Here is a 23,362-nt window from a genome sequence, read left to right on the forward strand (position 1 = left end):
GAGGGGGATGGGATGGGAATGGGAGAATTCTTATGAGGATGGGGAGGTGTGGGAATGGGGGATGGGGATGGGAATGGGGGTGGTGATGAGGATGGAGAGATGTGGGGGTTTGGGTGGGGATAGGGATGGGTGCTGATGAGAATGGGGGGTGAGGATGAGGATGAGGAGATGTGGGGGTGGGGGTGAATGGGGATGGTGGGAAAGTGCTGGGCCTGGGGGCTGGGAGGGGGCTGGGGTGATGAGGATGGGGATGATGATGAAGATGGGAAGGTGATGGGGATGAGGATGGAGGTGTTGATAAAGTAGGGGGGTGTTGATGAGGATGGAGGTGTGGGTGAGGGGGGATGGGGATGTGGGAAGGTGATGGGGATGGGGGTGATGGGGTTGGGGGAATGTTGATGAACATTCAACGGGGGGGTGATGATGAGGATGGGGAGGTGTGGGTGTGGGGGTGATGAGGCTGAAGGGATGTTGGTAAGGTTGGGGGTGTGTTGATGACGATGGGGTTGTTGATAAGGTTGAGGGGGTGCTGAAGATGATGTGGGGGTGATGATGAGGATGCTGATGTGTGGGTGTGGGGGCGATGCGGATGCCGCGGGGCTGCCGGGGCCGGGGGTGCCGGGCCGGGGGTGTGGGGGGGGGCGGCGAGCGATGGATGAGGACAACATGACGAGGAGCGAGGAGCAGGAGCTGAGTCTGCAGAAGGCGCTGCAGCAGTGCGAGCTGGTCCAGAACATGATCGACATCAGCATCTCCAACCTGGAGGGGCTCCGCACCAAGTGCGCCGCCTCCAACGACCTCACGCAGAAGGAGATCCGCACCCTGGAGGTACGGGCCCGCCGACCCCCCCAACATCAACACCCCCCATCAGTCTCCCCCCCGGGCCGCGGCGGGTTCCCCCGCGGCGCTGCGGTTCGCCCGAGTGAGGCTGCGCGCTCTGCAGGTGGCCCCGAGGTGGGTCCGGGACCACCGAACCCTGCTGCCGGGACCCACCGGGGACGCCCGGCCCCGGCCGCAGCCCCCCGGTATCCTCCCGGTATCCCCCGGCATCCCCCGGCCCGGCCGCGTCCCGCCCCCGGCTTCCACCGCCCGGCAGGCGGCATCCCCCGGCCCACCTGGATCTCCCGGCCCACCTGCATCCCCCGGCCCACCTGCATCTCCCGGCCCACCTGCATCCCTTCCCCCTTCCTGCATCCCCCGGCCTTCCTCCAGGCTCCTGCTCCAGCGGGTTGCATCCCTTCCACCTTCCTGCATCCCATCGGCCCACCTGCACCCCTGCTGCCTGCCTCCATCCCCCCAGCCTGGCTGCATCCCTTCGGCCCACCTGCATTCCTTGTGGCAGGCTGCATCCCACGGGCCTGGCTGCATCCCTTCCACTAGGCAGCATCCCCTCAGCCCACCTGCATCCCTTCCAGCAGGCTCCAGCTGTCCCAGCTGGCTGCATCCCCCTGGCCCACCTGCACCCCTCCCTCCCAGCAGCAGCCCCCAGCCCGGCTGCCTTCTCCCCTCCCCACTCCTGCCTCCCAGGGGATGAGGCTCTCCTTGGAGCACACTGAGCCCCCGCTAGGGTGAATTTGTGGCTTAGCAGGAGGTCGGTGGGCTGGGATGGGCAGGGAACAGCCAGGGATTCCCAGGGCTGAGTGGGATCCCTGCAGCTGGCACAGAGCGAGGAGAAGCGAGGCCGTGACCCTGGGGAGATGCCAGCGAGGCTCTGCTGGTGCTGTGGGGGCGGCTGGCGTGGAGCTGGGGCTGTGGGTGGGGGGTTTCAGAGCCTGATCCCACCCAGGCCTTTCAGCTGGTGCTGCAGCCCCTCTGTGGGGCAGCTGTTGGCTCTCGACTATGACTGGAACACCCTGTCCTGCTGCTTTTGCCCCCCAAGTTCCTGAGCGCTGGGGGAATGGTTGGGGCATCACCACGTCACTGCTGTGCCACTCGTGGGGAGACCCCAGGTTTGGGGTGCAGCTCCCAGCTCTGCATCCCAACTTGTGCTCATCCCCCCTCCCATCCTGCTGTCACCTCCCCTTGATCCAAGCCCTGCCTCATCCCAACTCTCTTTGTGAAGGGCTGGGAGCTGTTGGTCCTGGAGCAACCTCAGGAGAGGGATAACAGTGGTTTTGGGGTGTGCTGGAGACTTTTTGGGATTCAGGCAAGCTTCAAAACCCCAGGAGAACCTGCCAGGAGGTGCAGGACTCCAGGAGCTCACCCACATGGAGTGATTGGCCTCATGAGGTCAGCACTGAGGATTCCCTATCTGTGTCCTGTAGACATGGAGGGGAGCAGGGGAGTGTGGTGGAGCCATCCTGGTGGGATGCTCCTTCCCAGCATCCCAGTGCCACGGGGGCAGCCCAGCTGGGGCTGGATGAAAGGTCTAGAGGTGGTCAGGGGGATGTTATCCTACAAATGCTCACAGGGAAGCACCTCTCCAGCCCCTATGGATCACTCAATGCCAGCCACAGGGAGCCCTGGCACTGCCATCCCTAAAACACCCCCAAACCAGGAGCTTGGGATGTTCCAGCCAAGCACATCCCTGCTGACACTCTCTGGTTGTTTTTCACCTCAAACCCAGGGTGGTTCCCACAAGGGGAGTGAATCCAGGGCCAGATTCCCCATGCCAGCTCTGGGCTGGCTCTTGGCATTGTCCTGGTTGCCACCAGCGTCAGCAGGAGCAGAGCTTGGCCCTGAGTCCCCAAGTCCCTGAGTCTCTGTGTCCCTGAGTCCCTGCTGCCACCACCACGTCCCAAGGACGTGACACAGACTCCGAGGCCTCACTCAGTGTCTCTTCCCTTCCCATCTGGTGGCAGCAGAGCCGGGCCAGGCAGTGCCATGGCAAAGGGAGTAGTGATCTGGGATATGGCACTGGAGACAGTGCCCAGCCCTTGTGTCAGCATGAGCCTGGAATAAAACAGGAGAATCCATGTTTTTTTTTTGGCTAATCTTCGTAGGCTAAACATTGATTTTGCTGTATTAATACAAGTTTTTCCCTTTTTTTATTTTTTTGTTTTGTTTTGTTTTGTTTTGTTTTTGTTTTAAGCCACCTTCAGGTAGATGTGAGCTCCTATCCTCCTGCCTCCTGCTGTGCAGCATTTTTGGGATGGGTACCACGGCTGCAGCCTGGTTCCAGGGGCAACCCTTGCAGCTGGGAGGCTTTTTGGGTCTTGCTTATGCCTTGGGACAGGTTCCAGTAGGAACCAAGGCAGCAGCTGGGATAAAACACCTGGAGTGGGAATTGGCACTGGTCTGCTTCCTATGGGGTGGCATCCAGAAGGAGCTGAGTGTCCATCCCTCAGTCCTGCCTGGGCTGTGGGTTTTTATCCCTTTCCAAGTGTGGCAGTTGGGCTTTATGGCTCTAAATTTGGGGTTGAGATGGAAATATGGATAGGAGGTGCTGTGTTCGGTGGAATTTGGGAACAGCAGAAGGAAAATTTGCTCAGAGCTGGATGATATTCCTGACTGTCCCACAGCATCAATCTGTCTGTGGGGTTAAACCCCATCCCAATGTCAAAATGTGGGTCTGGGCTCCCAGGAACCAGTGGATGGCTCCCAGGATAACCCCAGGATCAACATTTCTCTCTCCCTGGGCTGCCCTGCTCCTGCCAGGAACAGGGAACTCTCCCAGGATACTTTTGGCTGCTGTGTGGTGAGGATGGGAAGAGGCTCTGAGGAAAGAGCTGTGGCCATTCCCAAACTTGCACAGGCTCTGGAAATGCTGTTCCAGCACTGGGATTTGCCCAGAGCAGCTGTGGCTGCCCCTGATCCCTGCAAATGTCCAAGGCCAGGTTGGATGGGGCATGGAGCAACCTGGGATAGTGGCAGGTGTCCCTGCCCATGGGGTGGAACTGGGTGAGCTTTAATCTCCTTCCCACCCAAACCATTCAATGATTTTATGATTTTCAGTGCCTGAATGGATTCTCTGGTGTCTCGTACCATGGGTGAGCACAGTGCACTTCTCCCAGAGCTGGATCCTCCCAGGATGCTGGATGGAGACATTTTGGCTCCTGTATTCCCAGCAAAATCCCCAGGGACCATTTAGCATCTCCCAAAATAAAGGATGAACAGAGTCAGAGACATCTCACAAGCCCAACACGACCTTGGGAGATCCCTGAGAGAGAAAATAGAATCGTGCAAGGAATTCCCCAGCCCCAGGCTGCTCCAGGTGCCTCTGGAATAACGAGCCCCTTGGAGGGAACAGCTCTGGTTGTGTTTATTGTCATGGAAAAGGATTTTTAGGAGTGCAGGACAACCTCTCACTTCATGGCATGAAGGATGAAGGATGTGCTGATCCAGCTGGGATGGGATGGGATGGGATGGGATGGGATGGGATGGGATGGGCATTCCCCATGGCTCACCGGGTGCCAGATGAATGAATGAACTTCCCCTCCTGGATTTTCCACCGCCTTTCCCGGTCTCCAGGCAGGGCCGGTGCCGTCGCCAGCCCGGCTGACGTCAAGGATCCCATTCCAGGGGGGAACAGCCGCCCTCTCGCTCCTTGGAGACCGGCTCGGAACCTGCCAGGGCTGGGGGCAGCAGCGCTCGCGGCCGCGCTGGGTTCGGGATGAGCCCAGGGAAATTCCCCCTCGGGGTTGGGATTGGGAAATCCGGCTCCAGCCCTGGGTGATCCCGGCCTCTCGCCTGGCCGGGGTCACCCAAGGTCCTGCGGAGTGACGTGGAGCGGGGACGTCGCTCCTGTGCCCGCAGCCGCCCCCGGGACAGCAGGGACGCTGTTTCCAAGGAGCTGGGGGGTTCCAGGAGCTGCTGGATGCTCCAAAGAGAGGGGACTCCTGGTGGTTTCACTCCTTCATCCCACAGCATCGCTCCTGCCTTTCCCCCGGGCAGAGCTGCAGCAGGGAAAGCCGCTGGGAAGGTGGGAAAACAACCCCAGTTCCTCAGGATCCCCTCCAGCAGCGTCCGCAGCTGGACCAGCAGCAAATTCCACCAGCAGGAAGGGGGGGATCCGCGGGATTCCCACCCGTCTCTTTGTGCCCCCTGCCCGTTTCCAGGTGGGGAAACAGAGGCACGGAGGAACAAGCAGGGGGAGGCTGTTCCTGCCACAGCAGGAACGCGACATTTCCCAAATCTGCTCCGTGCCGGGATGAGCGGCAGGCAGAGCAGCTCCGCGGCCGCGGGATGGGGCAGGGAATTCCCTCCCCTTTCCATCCCCAGCATACACCGAGAGCCTCTGCATTTTACAGAAGGATTTTTGGGCTTCTTTTTCCCTGGCTGGAGCAAATCCATGGACCAGAGCATCTGGGGGTCCCAGCAGGGTCCTCTTTTGGGTTAAAAATTACCCCTCCTGTCACTCAAGGACTCTGTAGGGGTGAGTTTTCCCCACCTGGAAATTAAATTTCTTCAATTTCCCCCACTCTTTCCCCATTCCCAGCTCACTTCTGCATGATGGTGGAGCTGTTCCCAGCTCCATTCCCACCGAAGGACCCCGATTTTGGCACTGGTGATGCCGTGGTGGCTCAGGAATCACCTTTATTCCCTTTGGGATCCCACCTGGAGAGGCAGAACAGAGAACAGGCTGGAGGCAGGATATGAATCTTTTAGGAATTTCTTTTCCTGGTGTTTTCCTGCAGTCGTGCCCATGCAACGGCATTTTTTGGGAGACAGGAGCTGCCTCTGGGTGTATTCAAAGTGCCTGGGGCTGCTTCAGCTCCAAAAGCCTGGAGTGTGTTTGGGATGCAAGATCCAGGCTGATCCTTGAACCTTTGATTGTCTGTTTTGGGAATGTTTTTCCTTAAAAATCAGCCCTGGAAGTGGGGCAGGGCTCTGCAGAGCTGAGGGCTCCCTGCAGACCCTCAGGTCTGGCTTTGCCTCATTTTTGGGGGTTGATTTTCAGAAATTAATCTCTGGTAGCCAGGCTAAGGATGGGGAGAAGCATCCAGGGGGTGACACTCTGTCCCCAGCTCCTGGCAGGGCCCTCACCCGCCTGGGGGGTGATGCCAACCCCTGTGGGCATCACCAGTGGGTCCCACGAGGGAAAAGACCAGGAGAGATGGGAAAACTCCCACATCCCACAGGGTGGTTCTCCCCTCATCTCTGTATCCCAAAGCAACCCGTATTTCACCCGGCTGTTTTTGGGGTGTGCAGGAGCAGCGGCACAGCACCATCTAGTGCTGCAGGCGCCTGGGAATCACCCAGCTGGAAAAGCAGGAGCAGGAAATCCCAGCAGTTTTCAGCCCTGCTCTATATTCCCGGGAAAGGAGGGCAGCTTTATTTTGGGAGCTGGGCTGCGGCTGGGAACGGCTCCGGCCTCGGGGTAGGAGGATTTGGGGGATGATGCGAGCAGGGATGGGGCTACAAAGGAGCAGAGAGGGAGGATGGCTCTGGAGAGAGGATTTGGGTTGGTGAGGGGGGAATGAAGAGAAAATGCCACATTTCCAGCCTTGGGATCTGATGCTGTGGCTGCTCCCCTTGTAGGGGTTTGCGGGGAGTGGGTAAAAGAGAGGAGTGTGGCTTTTGAGGGATGTTTGAGGGGTTCTTGGCATCAAACCAGGGTGTAAGAGAGGGGACTGTGTCCTTTAGGGGTCCCTGGGCCCTGAGACTGGGAGTAGAAGTGGGAAAAGTGTCCTGTGGGTGGCTAGGCAACACTGGGAAGGGGCAGCATTTGTGGGAAAAGTGGTGCCTGCCCCCTGTCCCCCTCAGACCCTCTAGGGCATGCCAAGGGCTGCCCACCCCCTGAACGAGACTCAGCACTGCTTTGGGGATGAAGGAGTTGATAAAGTGATTTTTTGGGAGGGAAATTCCCTCTTGGACACCAAACCTCGACACTCTTGGCTGCAGGAGTGTTTTGGGGCAGATTTTTGAGCCTTGGGATGGGGCAGAGCGAGAGCTGAGCCCCAGCTGCCAGTGGGAAACCATGAGGGTTTCCCCTTCTTTTCCAGAGCAAACTGGTGAAGTATTTCAGCCGGCAGCTGTCCTGCAAGAGGAAGGTGGCCCTGCAGGAGCGCAATGCCAAACTGGAGGGCTTCCCCCAGCTCCTGCACTGGTTCCGCATCGTCGACATCCGGAAGGAGGTGATGGAGGTAAGGGCTGGCCATTCCCACCTGGAAAAGGGAGGGGGCTTTCCCTTTCCCTTTCCCTTTCCCTTTCCCTTTCCCTTTCCCTTTCCCTTTCCCTTTCCCTTTCCCTTTCCCTTTCCTCCCACCCAGCAGCAAGGACACCCCTCTGCTGTCCCCAGTGGGTGTCACTCAAACCCCTCTGCACTGGGGACATCCCCCATGTCCCCATCAGTGTCCTGCTGCCACATTCCAGGCTCCTGCAGTGAGGGGGTGGCACCCAAAGGCAATCCCACCTCCAGGAAAAAGGGAATTCTGGAATGAAGCTCAGGTGCTGCATGTTCCCAGTCAGGGATGGGTTTTTCTGGTGCTCCCAGAGGCTGAGCTGGGTCTAGATATACCTGAAACTAGAAAAACTGGAGATAAAACTTGAGTTCCTCCAGGTTTTCTTGGAGATTCAGGAGGAAAAAGGAAGGGTTTGGGTCTATGGCCTGAAGAGAATGGATTCTCCCTGGTGTTCCCCGAGATGCAGAGGATGCTCCAGAGGGTTTGTTCCTCCTCCCTCATTCCTGACCCACTTCTCCCTCAGGAGATCGCCCCTGGGCAGCTCAGCCTGGAGGATCTGCTGGACATGACCGATGACCAGGTCTGTGCCACTGTGGAGAAGTTTGGGGCCAACAGAGAGGAGTGTGCCCGGCTGAACGCGTCCCTGTCCTGCCTCCGCAGCGTCCACAAGTCCGGTGAGTGCCCTCTGTCCCCTGGGGCTGCCCAGGCTGGGTGCCACCCTCCTGGTCTGCTGGCACGGCAGTGTGGCTTCAATGTTAGCAGAGCTCCTGCATCCCTGGGGCTGGCTGGGAATCATTTCCTGCAGGGAACACCTTGGGGCTGTGCTGGGAAAAGGATTTGGGGGTGCTGGTGGGTGAGAGCTGGGAACCCAAAACCCTTTGGACACTGGGGCTTGGAGCAGCCTGGGACAGTGGGAGGTGTCCCTGCCCAGGGCAGGGGTGGCACTGGATGAGGGCGCCTACAAATCCAGCCCATTCCATGAATCTTCCAGGGTCCCCTGACCCCCCGTGCCTGTAGGAGCTCGGTCAGGAGCTTCAGGGGAAAGCTCAGGGCAGCTCCAGCATCGCTTCCCGGTTGGCTTGGAGTGGAGCCCCCATTCCCAGACCCCTTCCCAGGGAATGCACCAGCCCCGCCCGCCCTTCCCGGTGCTGGATGCGCGGTTCCCGGTGCTGTGCGGTGCGGGCTGCCGGCTCCCCGGGCGGTGGCAGCAGAGCTCCGCTCTTCAATCGCTGCCCGGAGCCGCTCCGGCTGCAGCTGCTCCGGCACCGGGGGCAGAGCGGGGCCGGGGCCGCCTCGGCCCGGGGAGGGACAGGGTGTGCGGCAGGGGCTGGGCAGGGTCCGGCTGTGCTGGCACCGTGTCCCAGCCGAGCCTCGATGGGTCACAACAGAACCGTTCGCGCTGGAAAAGATCCTTTAGGAGCGAGCCCAGCCAAACCCCAGCACTGCCAAGGCCAGCGCTGCCCCATGTCTCCAGGTGCCACATCCACACGGCTTAATCCTTAAATCCTTACAGGGATGGAGAGTCCAGCACTGCCCTGAGCAGCTGTGCCACCTTTCAGTGAAGGAATTTACCCAAATTCCACCCTGAGCCTCCCCTGACCCAGCCTGAGGCCGTTCCCTCTGCTCCTGTCCCTGTTCCCTGGAGCACAGCCCGACCCCCCCGGCTGTCCCCTCCTGTCAGGAGCTGTGCAGAGCCACAAGGTCCCCCCTGAGGCTCCTTTTCTCCAGGCTGAGCCCCTTTCCAGCTCCCTCAGCCTCTCCTGGGGCTGCAGCCCCTTCCCAGCTCTGTTCCCTTCCCTGGACATGCTCCAGCCCCTCTGGCACAGCCCATCCCCATGGATGGCAGCACAGAACTGATGCTGAGGTGCCAGCTTGGGAAGGCCACTGCCAGCACAGGAGTGACTGTGGGGAAGCAGCAAACCCCTGTGATTTGGGGACCCAAGACCCCTCTGCCTGGCTCCTGTCCCCTCTAGAGGAGCTCCTCCAGCACAGCTGCACCCCAGGGTTTGGGAGGCTGGGAATGAGCTCTGCTGGGCTTTGCAGGTGTGGAGCAGCCCTTGGGGACAGCAGGGGACAAGGAGGGGCAGCTTTGGAGGACCAGCAGTGTCCCCAGATCATGGAATGTCCCAGAGAGGGATCCCAGCTCCAGCCTAGAGAGACCCTGGCCAAATCCACCAGTTCTGGTTGTTGGATCCTCTCCAGGCCTCCCACCTGGCACAGAGTGGCAGTGCCACCCCGTGCTGGGGACAGTGGCACTGAGCTGAGGTGGGGCTGTCTGAGCCCAGCCTGCCATTCCCTAGGGAGCATCCCCCCGTCCAGCTCCCTAAACCCAGCTCCTGCCTCCCTTCCCCTTGGCATTTCCATGAGGTCTCCCTGCTATTTGAGGAAGGGCAGTGGTGCCTCCCTGGGAGCCCCAGGAAGGTTCTCAGCTGCTCTTTGTTCAAACACCTCTGACTTTTAAAGCTGCTCCAAACAAATCCCACTCCTTCCTCTGCCCGCTTGACCCATGGAATTCCCTGCTTTGGAAAATCCACTTTGGCCTTTGGCTCAGCAGCTGCAGGAAGTTTCTCTGGTTCCTCTGGAGTTTTCTGGCTGGAAGAGATGGAAGGAGGATGTCTTGGTTTGGAAAGACAGGTGTCTGCAAAGGAAGGCAGGAGCCTCCTCTGAAATGGAAAATGTAAACCCCTTGCAAACCTCAGGCAAAAATATGGGAGCAGGAATAACAGTTCTTTATTAGGGAAAAAATTAAAAAGATAAAATAAACAATGCAGTAAACCTAAACAACACGGACAGAGTCAGAACATGACCTCACACCCTGTTGGTCAGGGTGCTGGTAGCATCCAATTGGAATTGTGGCTGCATTCCTCCTGGGGTGTCAGGGGTGGTTCTGCTGGAGCGGAGATCCTGTAGAGGGGTGTAGTCTTCCTTTGAAGATCCTGTGGAAGAGGCAGCTGTTCCTCTGGGAAATCCAGTGGAGAAGCTGTCTTGCTGTGCCAGGATCTCAGATTCTATCCAGGTAGGAATGCTTGGCTCCTCCCTCTGGGTGGATCATCTCCCTGTGAGTGCTGTAGTTCTTATCAGCCATGCAGGGACATTCCATAGCCTGTTATCAAGAGATGTCTCCCTGGAGGGAGGAGTGGTTGTGGAAGAGATAAGGAAAACTGCCCAATTAACAGAAGACAACTGCCATACAGATGGCAAATAGAACACAATTTGCTTGGCAATCCAGGACACAGGAGGAGATGGAAGGAGAAGGAGATGGAAGCACCGGAGGTCTGTGGGATGCTGCTGCTCCATTTGCTCCCTAATGGGGCAGCTGATAGGTCTGCCAGCATTCCTGGTGGTCCATTGGATCCCGGCAGGAGGGAGCCAGCCAGGCAGGGAGTGTTTGTCTTTCCCATTTAACTCCATCCATCACCCTGCTTCTCCCAGCGGGAGCGGCTGCTCTGTCCCTCTGGCATTGCTGGGATGCTGCTGTGGCCACTCCTGCCCTGCCAGAGCTGGATCAGGATCCTTGGAAATTCCAGCTGCTGTGGCTCCGTGCCGTGCTGGAGATGCATTGTCCCATGGATGACATAACCTTGGGGACACGGAGGTGACAGGCAGAGCCCTGAGGGGTGCAGGAGCTTCCCAGGCAGTGGAGGAGACCAAATCTCCCTGAATTTCTCGAGGATTTGGGTGTGGGAAGCTTCTCCTGTGATGCCAGATGGGCTTCCTGTTCCCTGCCCCTGCCAAGCAAATGGCTCCATCCCAGTAATTCCCCCTCTTCATCTCCTGGGAGAGCATGAGCATGAGTCCCTGCCCCTCTCCTGCTGGAGAGGGGAACTCCCTCCCTGGAGTTGGGAACAGTGGGATTTCTGGCCAGGGAAGGACGGGATGCTCCCTGAATGCCCTGGGCTGAGAGTGGGTAATGGGAGCTGATCATTCCACCCAGGTCCAGATTCCCTACACTCCAGGCAGCGTATTTTGGTGGGATGTGGGATTGGGATGGGCAGAGCAGCACTGCTGGGACCTTGGGAATGTTCCCCTGGGCTGTTGGGATGAGCAGTGATGGGGTTGTGGCTCGGGGGTCGCTACAGGGGTGCTGTGCTTCTTTTATCCATCCATCCATCCATCCATCCATCCATCCATCCATCCATCCATCCATCCATCCATCCATCCATCCATCCATCCATCCATCCATCCATCCATCCATCCATCCATCCATCCATCCATGATCCATCCATCTATCCATCCATCATCCATCTACTGGATTCCAGGGATTTTGAGCTGCTGGCTGGCTCCATGGCTCTGTGACAATGAGATTGGCCAGTCCAAGGAGGAACTGTCTGGGAATTTTTAGGATGGGGATAGAAAAGCATCCCGGGATGGCAGTGATGCTCTCTTTGGGTGCAGTGTTGGGGTTTTAGATCCATCGGGATACGACAGCCCCCCAAAGGAGCCCCAGATGCACCAACTGCCTCAGAAATGCCTTTTAATCTGTATTTTAGCTGCATTTTATCTCCTTGTGAATCAATACATTGTCCTCGTCCTAAAAATGTAATTAATGAACCAGTTGGATCCTCCTTAAAAGCTGGAATTCCTTGGCAGGAGCCGCAGCGGCCGCTTCCAAGACGCCAAGATTTGTATTCATAAAGCAGGAATGAGCTTCAGGATTAACCTTTCCCATCCATCTTTATTTATTGAGTCGTTAATTAGAAGCCTCTAATTTCCCAGGCCTGGGTGGGGAGCTGGAGGCTTTTTCATGGAGATGGATTTGGCTGGGATGGGCTTGGAAAAGGAGGCACTTCCCAAGCCGAGCATCCTGGGGGCAGCAGGGAAAACCCCGGCACATCCCATAAATCAGAATGTGGCAAATCCACACTAACCCCCCTGCTTCGTGGTGGGAACAAGGCTGCATTGGGTTTTCCTCAGATCCTTGGCAGTGGGGTTTTGTTTTGGGGTTTGATCTCGGAGCGGGATTAATTTAATATTAAATCCGAGTGGAGCTGCGGCTGGAGGAGTTGATGGGCTGTGACTGCTGGGGATGTGTGCAGGTTTTTAAGTGTCCTACTGGGAAAAATGAGCTGGAATGGAATATTGATGAGCCCTGGGAAGGCTGAGGGTGGCTTGGGGACAGCGTGGGGTCAGGCAGGGTCAGGAGCAGTGAGGGAAAACCAGGAAAATCCCGATTTGGAGGGAATTTAGGAGCTGTGCTGGTGTGGTGGACAGGAGGGAAGGGTTGAGCTTCCTGATATCCCCGTGCTGCCAAGCTGGAGATTCCAGAGTCCATTCCAGAGGCTGCTTCCTGGCATGTGGGTGCTGGGGCTGTAGGGGCTCCCAAAAAACCCTGGGCATCCCAAAATCTCCAGTTTGGAACAGCTTTTGGGAAGGGAAGGAGTGCTCAGAGCAGCTGGGCTGCAGGGCTGCCTCGCCAGCTCCCGTAGGAATCATCCCCAGCCTTTTCTCTTAGGAAAACAAAGCAAACCTCGCTCTTTGTCGTTTGGGACAGGTGGAATTTTTCCATCTCTGGATCCATGAGCTGCATCCCAGAGCTGCCTCCTCTTCCCAGGAGTTTGGTTTCCTGTCGGTTTTTAATGGAGTGCTTTGGGGAAAGTGTCCTTGATGAAATGGGGCAGAGGAAGAGATCTGAGGGGATTAATGAAGGCAAATCCACCCAAAGGGAGCATCCACAGGGACAGGAGAGGTGGCCCCTGGGATTGGGGGGTGGCTGTGGCTGATATCCAAAAAATACTATAATTATTATTAAATAAATAGGGTTATATTATATGTATTAAATATATTCAATTATATAATATATTTTATATGTTATATTATAGTATATATAATATATAGAATACATAAAATATATATAACATATATAATATATACGATTGTATTATATATTATATATTATATAATAATATATAATAAATATCGACAATATATTAAATAAATACGGTATAATATAATATATAATAATAAATTATATATATATATAAAATTAAATAATATACTATAATATATAATATTTGGATTCCAAACCAAACAACGAAGTTTTGAGGAGCAATCAGGCGGCCATTCTGGGGACAAACGGGAGAGAGGGGACTTTCCCTGCCAGCTCTCCGCGTGGTTTTCCAGGCGGGAATCAGAGCAGAAGCAGCAGCGGGGGAACCGGAGGAGCTTTGGGATATTTTTGTTGGGTTTTTTTCCCCTCTGAAGCGCATTCCTGGTTTAAGCTGACCCCATCTCGCTGCCTGTCGCCTTCCCGTTTGGAATTACTTTTTCCCGGTTATTTTCAGCCCGGACCGGGGTTGTTTTTATTCCCGGGAGCATCGCTGGGACCCGCGGGACAGCGGGACTCGGGGGGCGCAGGGAGATCCTCACCCCATCTTCATTAGCGCCGCTAATTAGCGCCGGGCCAGCTCGGTGTTATGCAAACCAAGGCGAAGAAAGCGGCCAATGGGAAGAGCAGGATTTGCATAGGCACGCGGTGATTTGCATAGCTGAGATTTTTCAGATTTATATCTTGCAAATATTTTTATTCCTATTTTTAGTTTTATTTATTTTTATTTATTCATTGTTCTAATTAATTATTTTTAAGCATTTATAGTTTTTGTTTATTTTAATTTCTTATTTGTTCTAATAATTTTAATTTGCAACATTTTTACTTCTTACTTTTCATTTATTAGTACTTCTTATTCATTCTAATTAATATTTTTAGAGTTTTAAATTATGATTTTTACTTTATTTATTTTTATGTATTTTTAATTTCAGTTAAATAACTTTAATGTAAAACCTTTTAATTACCATTTAAATTAGATTTTACTCTAATTAATTAATTTTAATTTCTAAAAATTTTAATCAATAAGATTTAATTGACTTTAATTTCTTATTTATTCTAATGAATTCATTTTAATTTTAAAGATTTTAAATATTTTTTATTCTTTTGTTCATACATGTTTTAAAATATTTTAGAATTATTTAGAAATTGTTTATTGTTATTTAAAAAATATTTTACAATTATTTGGGAATTTTTTCCTGTTCATTTTTTCATATTTTACCATTATTTTGGCCTTTTTTAAAATTCATTTTGATGTTGCACTCTGAGAAAATGACTCTATCAAACTCCTCATGCCCCATCCTCCACCCCTTGACTGAAGCTTTCTTTCAACCCAAACCTTTAATTTCCCAAACCTCCCCTTTTCCTCTGGAGCTGGAACTGGAGCATTCCCATGAAATGGGGAGAGGATCCAGTTACCAACCCAGCCACGGAGGGGGAAGGAGGAGGTTTGGGCAATGAGATTTGGGTTTTCCTTGATGGGAGCAGTCAAAAGGCCTCAGTCAAGGCGCTTTGAGCTGGGATCAAGGGCCAAATTCCACCTGGATCATCCCTGGGGTGCTCCCAAGGTGCTGCTTTGCTCCTGGTGGTGGTGGATAATGAGGAGTGGAGAGGAGCCTCTGTTAATTACAGCACCCTCATTATGGGGGTGAGATGGAGCATCAGCCTGGGGTGTCACCATCCATGCCAGTGCCACTGTCTGGGGTGGCCGTGGGAGCTGGTGATGGTGGGGACACATGGGGACAACCTCGACCCCTAGAAATCCCTCTCTTGGAGTGGTGAGGCTCCACAGTGGGATCTCCAGAGCAGCTCTGGCTGTCCCTGGATTCCTGGAATGTCCAAGGCCAGGCTGGACATTGGCGCTTGGAGCAGCCTGGGACAGTGGGAAGTGTCCCTGCCATGGCAGGGGGTGGGACTGGGTGATCCTGTGGGAATCTCTGTGGTCTTCAGGCCACCCATCCCTCTGCTCTGGAGCCAGGCTGGGAGAGCTGGTGGTGCTCACCTGGAGAGGAGAAGGCTCCAGGGAGAGCTCAGACCAAACCATTCCAAGATTCTATAACACAGAGAAGCTTCTTGCTGGGATGCAGTGCCAGCATTGAATCAATCATGGAGTAGTTGGGTTGGGAGGAACCTTTGGGATCATCCCATTCCCTGGGCAAGGACACCTTCCACTCGATCAGGCTGCTCCCAGCCCCATCCACCCCATAAACACTCCCAGGGATGGGAGCTTTAACCCCCGCGGTGCTGAGCAGGGAATTCCCACCCTCTGCCCCACCACATGGCCGTGTCTCTGTGCCCTCTCCAGGCGGGAGCCTCTCCAAGCAGGACTGGACCATCCAGTGGCCGAGCACGGAGCCGGGCAAGGAGAACAGCCCCGGCTGCCCCCCGGAGCCGGGCCCCTGGGGCAGGACGCACCTGAGCCCCAAGGTCCAGCCCAAGTGTGGGCAGCACCACTGCCACGCCAGCTCGTCCCACGGCCCCATGTACACCCACGTGGACCGCCTGACCGTGGAGGGCCACCCGGGGCTGTGCCCACCCCTGGAGTCCGGCCACCGCTCCCTGCCACCGTCCCCCCGGCAGCGGCACGCCGCGCACACCCCCCCGCGCACCCCCAACATCGTCACCACCATGACGCCTCCGGGGACCCCGCCCGTGCGCCGCAGGAACAAACTGAAGCCCCCCGGGACGCCCCCGCCCTCGTCGCGGAAGCTGATCCACCTCATCCCGGGATTCACGGCGCTGCACCGGAGCAAATCCCACGAGTTCCAGCTGGGGCACCGCGTGGATGAGGCGCACACCCCCAAGTAAGTGGTGCCCCGGGTGCTGGTGCGCGTCGGGGGGGATAAACCTCATCCCAGTGCCTTGGGAAAAGTACATTTATCACTAAATAATGTGTTTTGTTTGAAGGTTTCCTGTAGAAATTCCTTTTGGCAGCTCCTTGCAGCGGGGATGTTGTGGGATGCTGTCGGTTCTGCTCCCCCGGGATCTCGTTTTGGGGTGGATGGGGAGCACCCAGGGGCTCCAGGATTGCTGGCTGGCAATGCTGGCATGTGGGATGGGAGGGTTGGATTTTCCAGCTGCTGCACGGGAATGGCCGTGAGGACTGTGTGGGGGAGCGGAGAGAGATGGGAATAATCACCTTCCAGCTGGAAAGTGGATATATGGATTTATAAATCCTCATGGAGAGGACAGTTTGTGTTCTGGTGACTCCCGGGATCCTTCCCGTCCCTGGCGGTGCTCGGAGCGCGCTCTCCAGGCTGTGCCACATCCCCGCGGCTCCTGCTCTGCGGCTCCGCTGCCGGCAGAGGCTGCTGCTGTGCAGGGAAAGGATTCCCTGGCATCCCTACATTTCCTCTCCATCCCTTTCCTCCCCTTTCGGTGGCCCTGCTCGGAAAGCCTTTCTCCCGCCATGGCATGGGGTGGCGAGGGGACTCGTGGCCGCTTTAGGACATCACCTCCTCTCCCTGAGGGTGTTTCGGGATGGAGCTGGTCCAAAGCAGGATCCCAGGACAAACTGCTCTTTTCGTCCCAAAATTCGGGGTTCTTGAGGATAAAAAGGCCGTGCCAGAATCCTGGGAAGAGTCCCCTGAGGGCTGTGGAGGGAGCATGGATGCTCTGGCACAGCACAGACCCTCCTGCCTGTCCGTGACGTTTGGGCAGCTCCAGCTGGGACACAGAAAGGTTAAATCCACTGAGCTGCTCCCAGCGCCTGACCTGGAACTCCCCTTGTTGGGCAGAGGGAACCAGAGCGGGTTTGGGTGTGGCAGATGTGTCTGGTGGCCTCAGCATGGCGGTGTCACTTGTCCCCCGGGCTGTGAGGGTAATCACCCGCCCTCCTTTTCCCCTGAGCTGGGAATTTTTGGTCTCCAAAGGCTTTTAGCTTTTGGGAACAAAGCCATTTCAGCTGGAAAATGCCTCCTGGAAGGCCACCCTCTCCCGGTGCTTAGGCACTGGAGAAGTGTTTGCTTTGTTTGGTCCCCAGGAGCAGCCCCGTGTCCCCAGGGAGCATCCCCGCGTTCCCGCGGAGCAGCCTCTCCCTCCTCCTGCTTTTCTCGGCATTCCAGCCCCAAATCCATGCTCTGCCCTCCGCTGGAGAAGGTCTCACTGAGGGCAGAGCTTGCCCTGTTTGATCCCTGGGGTGGTCACTGGGCATTCCCTGATGATCCTGAGCTGAAATTACCGGGCAGCACCGCATGGAGTCTCCCGGGAAGGGAGTGCTGGAGACGCTGGATGGAGTCAGGCAGGGATCAAAGGAATCAAGGTTTGGGCTGGAAGGAGTTAAAGCTCATGTCATTCCAAGGGCAGGGACACCTTCCAGCACTCGTGGTCACCCTGACGTGGAGCTGGACACCGTCAAATCTTCTGGCCACCAATTCCCCAGTGTGGGGAGGGGGTGCCTGGAATTCCCTGCAAAGGGAAGGAACAGGGAAGGGCGTGCAGATGGGAATGTCACACAGGGTGACACAATCACACAGTGATGTCCCCTCTGCCTTCATGTGCCCACCTTCTGGGCACAGGGTGGCCAGAGAAGCTGTGGCTGCCCCTGGATCCCTGGAATGTCCCAGGCCAGGTTGGATGGGGCTTGGAGCCACCTGGGACAGTGGAAGGTATCCCTGCCCATGGCAGGGGTGGCACTGGATGAGCTTCGGGTCCCTTCCAACCCAACCCATTCTGTGATTCCTTTGCCTGACTGCAGCCAGTTCTCCCAGTGTCTCCAGTGCTCTCTTCCCAGTGGTGCTGGGCAATTTCAACTCCTCATTAGGGAATTAATCAAGGAAGGAGCCAGTATTGACAGGGCCCCGTTGTGCTCCAAGGGCCGCTGCGCCGGGTTGGATCCGGATTCCTGCAAACCTCTCGGAGAAGCAGGGAACTTCATTTTCTCTAATGGCACTTAATGATTTTGCAGGAGACAACCACTAAATCCTGCCTGCTAATCCCATTAGTGGTTCGGGATTGTAATTAGTGCATTAAAGAGGCAGCTTCTTCTTTTTTCCCTCTTTTTTTCCAGCACAGCCCTGCTGGAGTGGAAGCTGTTTATTAGCCTGGATGAGGTGGAAAATGCCTGGCACAGATAAAAAGTGGATTAAAATTGAGATATTTTGAGGCTCTTCTCAGCTAATTGTTATTTTATGGCCATGGCCATGGAATTTGAGGATGGCTTTTTTTTAATGCCACACTTACAGTGTCCCTGAAGTCCTCTGTGCCTCCTGCAGGAGGGAGCTCATCCCTGGAGGAGGTTTGGAACCTTTCCTGATCAACCCCTCCTGGTTTTAGTTGTGCCCCTGGGCCCTTGGGTTGCTTTGGATTGCGGCTTTCTGTTCCCCATGTCTTGTTCCAGCATGGAAGGAGGGGCTGGACATGGAGAGCCAAGAGTTTGAGGACACTCCTGGGGATCCTAAGTGCTGGGTGGGATCTCCTGGAGTGATTTGGTATTGCTTTTTACCAATATTATTGAATGGGACGAGCCTTGACTTGTCTGGCCCCTGCTGCTGAACCAAATAGCGGCAAATGTGGTGTTTTTACCCCAGAGACACTTTTGGCTAGCTGTGAGTGGGAACCAGTCCAGGCACGTCAGAGCTCCAGTGCTTACGGGCTGGGGCTTGTAGGCAGAAGAGGGTCACTCCTCAGCCCTCCCTGTGCTGGAGAAACCTTTTAAGGTGATGGTGAAGAAGGAGCCGTTCCTGACAGAGAGTTTAATCCAGAGTTTTTATTCTGGGCCGCATGGCCCCTGAATGTAGCAACAGCTCCACCAGGACTCCCCAGCGCATGGTGTGCCCGTCCTTTTACCCAGGGGAGAGGGGAAGGGAACACAGGGACCACCAACCAGGTAGGGAGGGAGGGGGTCTCAGGTGAAAGGGACACCTGGGTGGGCCAATGGCCCCCCAGGGGGTGGAGAGCATCCTTTGAACCTGCCAATCACTCGATGCTCCCCTGGAATTTCTGGGTTGATGGACAGTGCCCAGCTGGAGACAGGATGGGAGAAAGGAGAGGTGATTGACACCTGGGGAAGGAATCTTCAGGCGAGGGACCAGGGAAACTGAGGCACACCATGACAACACACCGCAACAATGTGGGCTGGTGATTTAACCCCATCCTGCCTGGTCTCTGCAAGGACCCTTCTGAGACCCTCCCAGGAGAGAGGTTGGTATTCCTCAGGCTGATTTATGGAATTGTTTGGGTGAGAAGGGACATTAATGACTGTCTTGTCCCAGCCCTGCCATGGGCAGGAACACCTTCCACTGTCCCAGGCTGCTCCAAGCCCCAGTGTCCAGCCTGGCCTTGGGCACTGCCAGGGATCCAGGGGCAGCCACAGCTGCTCTGGGCACCCTGTGCCAGGGCCTGCCCACCCTCCCAGGGAACAATTCCTTCTCAATATCCCATCCATCCCTGCTCTCTGGCAGTGGGAAGCCATTCCCTGTGTCCTGTCACTTATCCAAAGTCCCTTTGTCTCCTCCCCAGCTCAGGATGGGGTGAAACAGGCTCTGGGGAGCCAGGGGTGACTTTGGCAGAAGGAGAAATCTCTCTCCCCATGAGCTGTGAGTGGGGATTGATGGAGTGGAGCCCTTGGGGGCTCTGCTCTCCGGGGCTGCTCCCCCCGGGTTTTTCCACCTTGGCACAAACAGAAAATCAAACACCACCATTTATTTGTGACAGCAGCAGCAGCGACCAGGTCCCCTCCCGAGCAAGGCCACCGTGTACTGCTTGATTCCTGATGACAGCTCATAAACTCCTTGAATGTTGTGTTTTGGATCTTATTCCCAGTGTTTAATCCATCACTTCTGTGTGCCAAGACCTTCTGAGGCAGGGGTTAAGTCTGATTTTTTTTTTGGAGCTCCCAGCCTCCAATTTTCCCGCATGGAGTCTCCAGCTGTCGACCGTAACTCCGAGGTATGGAACATTACTCCTGAAAAGATCCCCTGACTTCCATAAATCCACAGCCCATAAACATCTCAGGAATGGTCCTCAAACGGAAACAAAACACTGAGCGTGGCTGATAAAATAATGCCCATTTAATACTTCATGAATTCCACGGGCCATTGGAACCTCTCATGGATAGTTAATGATTATCCATCAGCCAGGAGCCAGGAAAGAAACTAACTCGGAATGGGAGGTCTCAAAATCCACTAGTTGGGGAACAGAAGTCCAGCTCATTAAGGGTGTGTGCCAACCCTTGGAAGGGGCATCTTAGGGATCTGCCCTGGGGTGGGTGGACTTTACCCTTAGACCCATCCTTTGGCCCATCTTTTGTCCTATCTAGACCCACCCATCATCCTTGGACCCATCCTTAGACCTTGTCTTTCATTTTTAGGCCTCCCCTTGAACCCATCCTTCATCCTTGGACCCCTCTTTAGACCTGGCCTTTGGCCTGTCCTTTAGCCTATCCTTTTTCCTTTGACCTCTACCTAGACCCACCCATCATCCTTGGACCCACCTTTAGACCTGGACTTTAGACCTGGCCTTTGGCCCATCCTTTGTTCTTTGACCCATCCTTTATCCTTTGACCTCTACCTAGACCCACCCATCATCCTTGGACCCATCTTTAGACCTGTCCTTCATCTTTAGACCTGCCCTTGAACCCATCCTTCATCTCTGGACCCCTCATTAGACCTGGCCTTTGTCCTTTGGCCCACCCTTTATCGTTTGACCTGTACTTAGACCTTTTCTTTGTACTTAGACATATCCACCATCCTTGGACCCATCCTTAGACCCATCCTTCATCTTTAGACGTGTCCTTGGACTCATCCTGGGATCCCTCATTAGACCCATCCTTCATCCTTAGGCCCATACTTAGACTTTTCCTTTGTACTCAGAACCATTTTTCATTTTTAGACCCAACCTTAGACCCGTCCTTCATCTTTAGACCTGTCCTTGAACCCACCTTTCATCCTTGGACCCCTCGTTCAACCCACCCCATCTTTTATCCTTTGGCCCACCCTCCCTTCTTTGATCCATCCTTCATCCTTTGGCCTGTACTTGGACTTTTCCTTTGTACTCAGACCCACCCTTCACCCTTAGACCCATCCTTAGACACATCCTTCATCTTTACACCTATTCTTGGAGCCACACTTCATCCTGGGACTCCACATTAGACCCATCCTTTGTCATTTGGTCCATCCTTAGACAGATCCTCCATCCTTTCCCCCATATTTTGACCTCTCCTTCATCTTTAGGCTTGTCCTTGGACCTGTCCTTCATCGCTGGGCCCCTCGTTAGACCTGGCCTTTGATCCATCCTTCCTTTTCTGACCCACCCTTTGTTCTTTGACTCATCCTTAGACCCACCCTTCACCTTTTAGCCCATCCTTCTTCCTCTGACTCCTCCTCAGACCCATCTTTCTTCCTCTGAGCCCTCATTAGACCCATCCTGTGTCTTTCATGTCAGTCCTTTGACCCATCCTGCATCCTTGGACCCCTCCTCAGACCCATCCCCTGACCCCCTCTTCATCCCCTGACCCTTGTGAAGGGGAGCTCAGCCCAAACCCTCCTCTGCCTCCCAGCTGTGGCTCCTTTTGCCACGCTGCTGTCTGGCCAAATCCATGAACTCCGTGGCCCCAAGGAACGTGCTCTGGGAAGCAGCTGGAGAGGCTGGATAGGAGCGTGACCCAAGCGGGCTGAGCCCCAGGGATGTGCTGAGTTCCAGCAGCTGCTGGACAGGATGGGACATTTTTGTGGTGCACCTAGGTCAGGTTTGGGCTGGGACGAGGCTCCTCCAGCTCAAGGCAGCTGGATTTTGGCTAAATTTTCTATGAATTCTCTTTATCCTGTGTTGCTGCACTGACATTCTGGGCATGGGTGTTTTCCTGGTGGAAAAACCTGTTGGTCCAAAGCCTTCTGACAGTTCATTTCCTTCTCTTTTGCCCCATTGGCACTGAGGTGTTTTTTGGTGGGATTTTTCCAGATTGGGATGAGGATTTCCTGGCTGGGTGAAGTCAGACGTGAAGTTCAGATGTGACCTGCTGATAGAGCACATCCCCAGCTTCTTCTTTTCCTTTTTCCTTGAACTGTTTCCAACTTTAACTTTAGACACTTTCTGTCCTGGGGTGCTTTTCTCCACCCCACATTACAAATTCCTGACAACAGGATATTTCCTGTGGCACTTGGCCAAGTCTACTGCCCAACTTGGGGCCATCATGGCAGAGAGGTGAAAAACTGAATCCCAGACCTCCAAAAACCTGGGAGCAGAGGTCTTCCTCACCATCCTGATCCCACCAAGCAGCCCATGCTTAGACTGTGCCTCAGATTTAATCATGTAAGCTGGTCCTAAATAGGCCCTGATGGGTCATTATTCTGCTGCTCTGCAACCTTGATAATAATGACATTTCCCCTTGTAGCAATTCCCATCCACCTGGTGGATCAATGATTTGATGTTCTGCATGGGCAGGATTCAGGAGAGCATCCAGGCAGCTCCTCTGACATTGCCCAGCTTTGGAAAGGCAGGTGGGCTCCTGGCACTGGGGATGAGCAGGAGATTGATGTTTGCAGAGCAGGTGGATGCAGCAGGACGTTGCCAACGTGTGGAAATAATCCATATGGAGCATCTTCCCAAGGTGGGCACTGGCACCTGGGCTGTGCCAGCCCTGGGTGGCAGCAGGAGCAGGGCAGTGCCCATAACCTGGGACTCACCTCAGGTCTTGGGGTCACTTTTGGGTCCCTCCTGACAGAAGAGACTTGGAGGGGCTGGGGCATGTCCCAGCAAGGGAATGGAGCTGGAAAGGGGCTGGAGCCCCAGGAAAGGCTGAGGGAGCTGGAAAGGGGCTCAGCCTGGAGAAAAGGAGCCAGGGGGGACCTTGTGGCTCTGCACAGCTCCTGACAGGAGGGGACAGCCGGGGGGGTCAGGCTCTGCTCCCAGGGAACAGGGACAGGAGGAGAGGGAACGGCCTCAGGCTGGGTCAGGGGAGGCTCAGGGTGGAATTTGGGGAAATTCCTTCTCTGAAAGGGTGGTCAGGCACTGGCACAGCTGCCCAGGGCAGGGTTGGAGTCCCCATCCTTGGGGACATTTAAAACCTGTGTGGATGGGGACATGGGTGAATTCCATGATTTCCAAGGATCCCGTGATTCCATGATCTCCATGCTGTTATTTATCCTGAAAACAGAGCCCAGCCTGGAACTCCAGCGAGGGGCAGAGCGTGGCAGTGCGGGAATTTGGAGAGCAAAACGAGCAGCATCTCTCCCTCTGCTTCCAAATCATCCCCCTGATTAATCTCACTGCTGCTGCCGGGCTGTGGAGCTGTGCACAGCTCCTGGAATGTGTCCAGCTCCCTGAAAGGATGGTTTGCACACCGTGAGGTGACAGTGATGAGTGGCCCCCGTACCAACCTGGCTCGGTGCTGGAATGATCCCGCTGCTCCAGGCTGTGGCGCTCCTTAGGAGTGTCATTAATGTTAATTACGGCCCTGCTATTCCATCCAGAGGCGCTGGAGCTTTACCGTGCTCAGAGGAGAAACTTCTCACCGTGTCCTTTAATGAGGAGTTGAGGC

The 23,362-nt window shown here is 55.1% G+C and overlaps 1 protein-coding gene across 1 annotated transcript in view; it reads left to right on the forward strand.

Moving 5' to 3' along the window:
* The first annotated feature begins 651 nt into the window (after nucleotides 1-651).
* Nucleotides 652-23,362, forward strand: part of KSR2 (kinase suppressor of ras 2) — a 77,843-nt gene continuing 55,132 nt past the window's right edge. The window contains exons 1-4 of the mRNA XM_041488790.1: nucleotides 652-828; nucleotides 6,885-7,025; nucleotides 7,588-7,738; nucleotides 15,191-15,689. Of these exons, the coding sequence (XP_041344724.1) occupies nucleotides 652-828; nucleotides 6,885-7,025; nucleotides 7,588-7,738; nucleotides 15,191-15,689 (968 nt within the window). The remainder of the gene's footprint in view (nucleotides 829-6,884; nucleotides 7,026-7,587; nucleotides 7,739-15,190; nucleotides 15,690-23,362) is intronic.

Source organism: Pyrgilauda ruficollis, unplaced genomic scaffold (genome assembly GCF_017590135.1).
Source record: "Pyrgilauda ruficollis isolate IOZ18807 unplaced genomic scaffold, ASM1759013v1 scaffold9, whole genome shotgun sequence".
Lineage (NCBI taxonomy): Eukaryota > Metazoa > Chordata > Aves > Passeriformes > Passeridae > Pyrgilauda > Pyrgilauda ruficollis.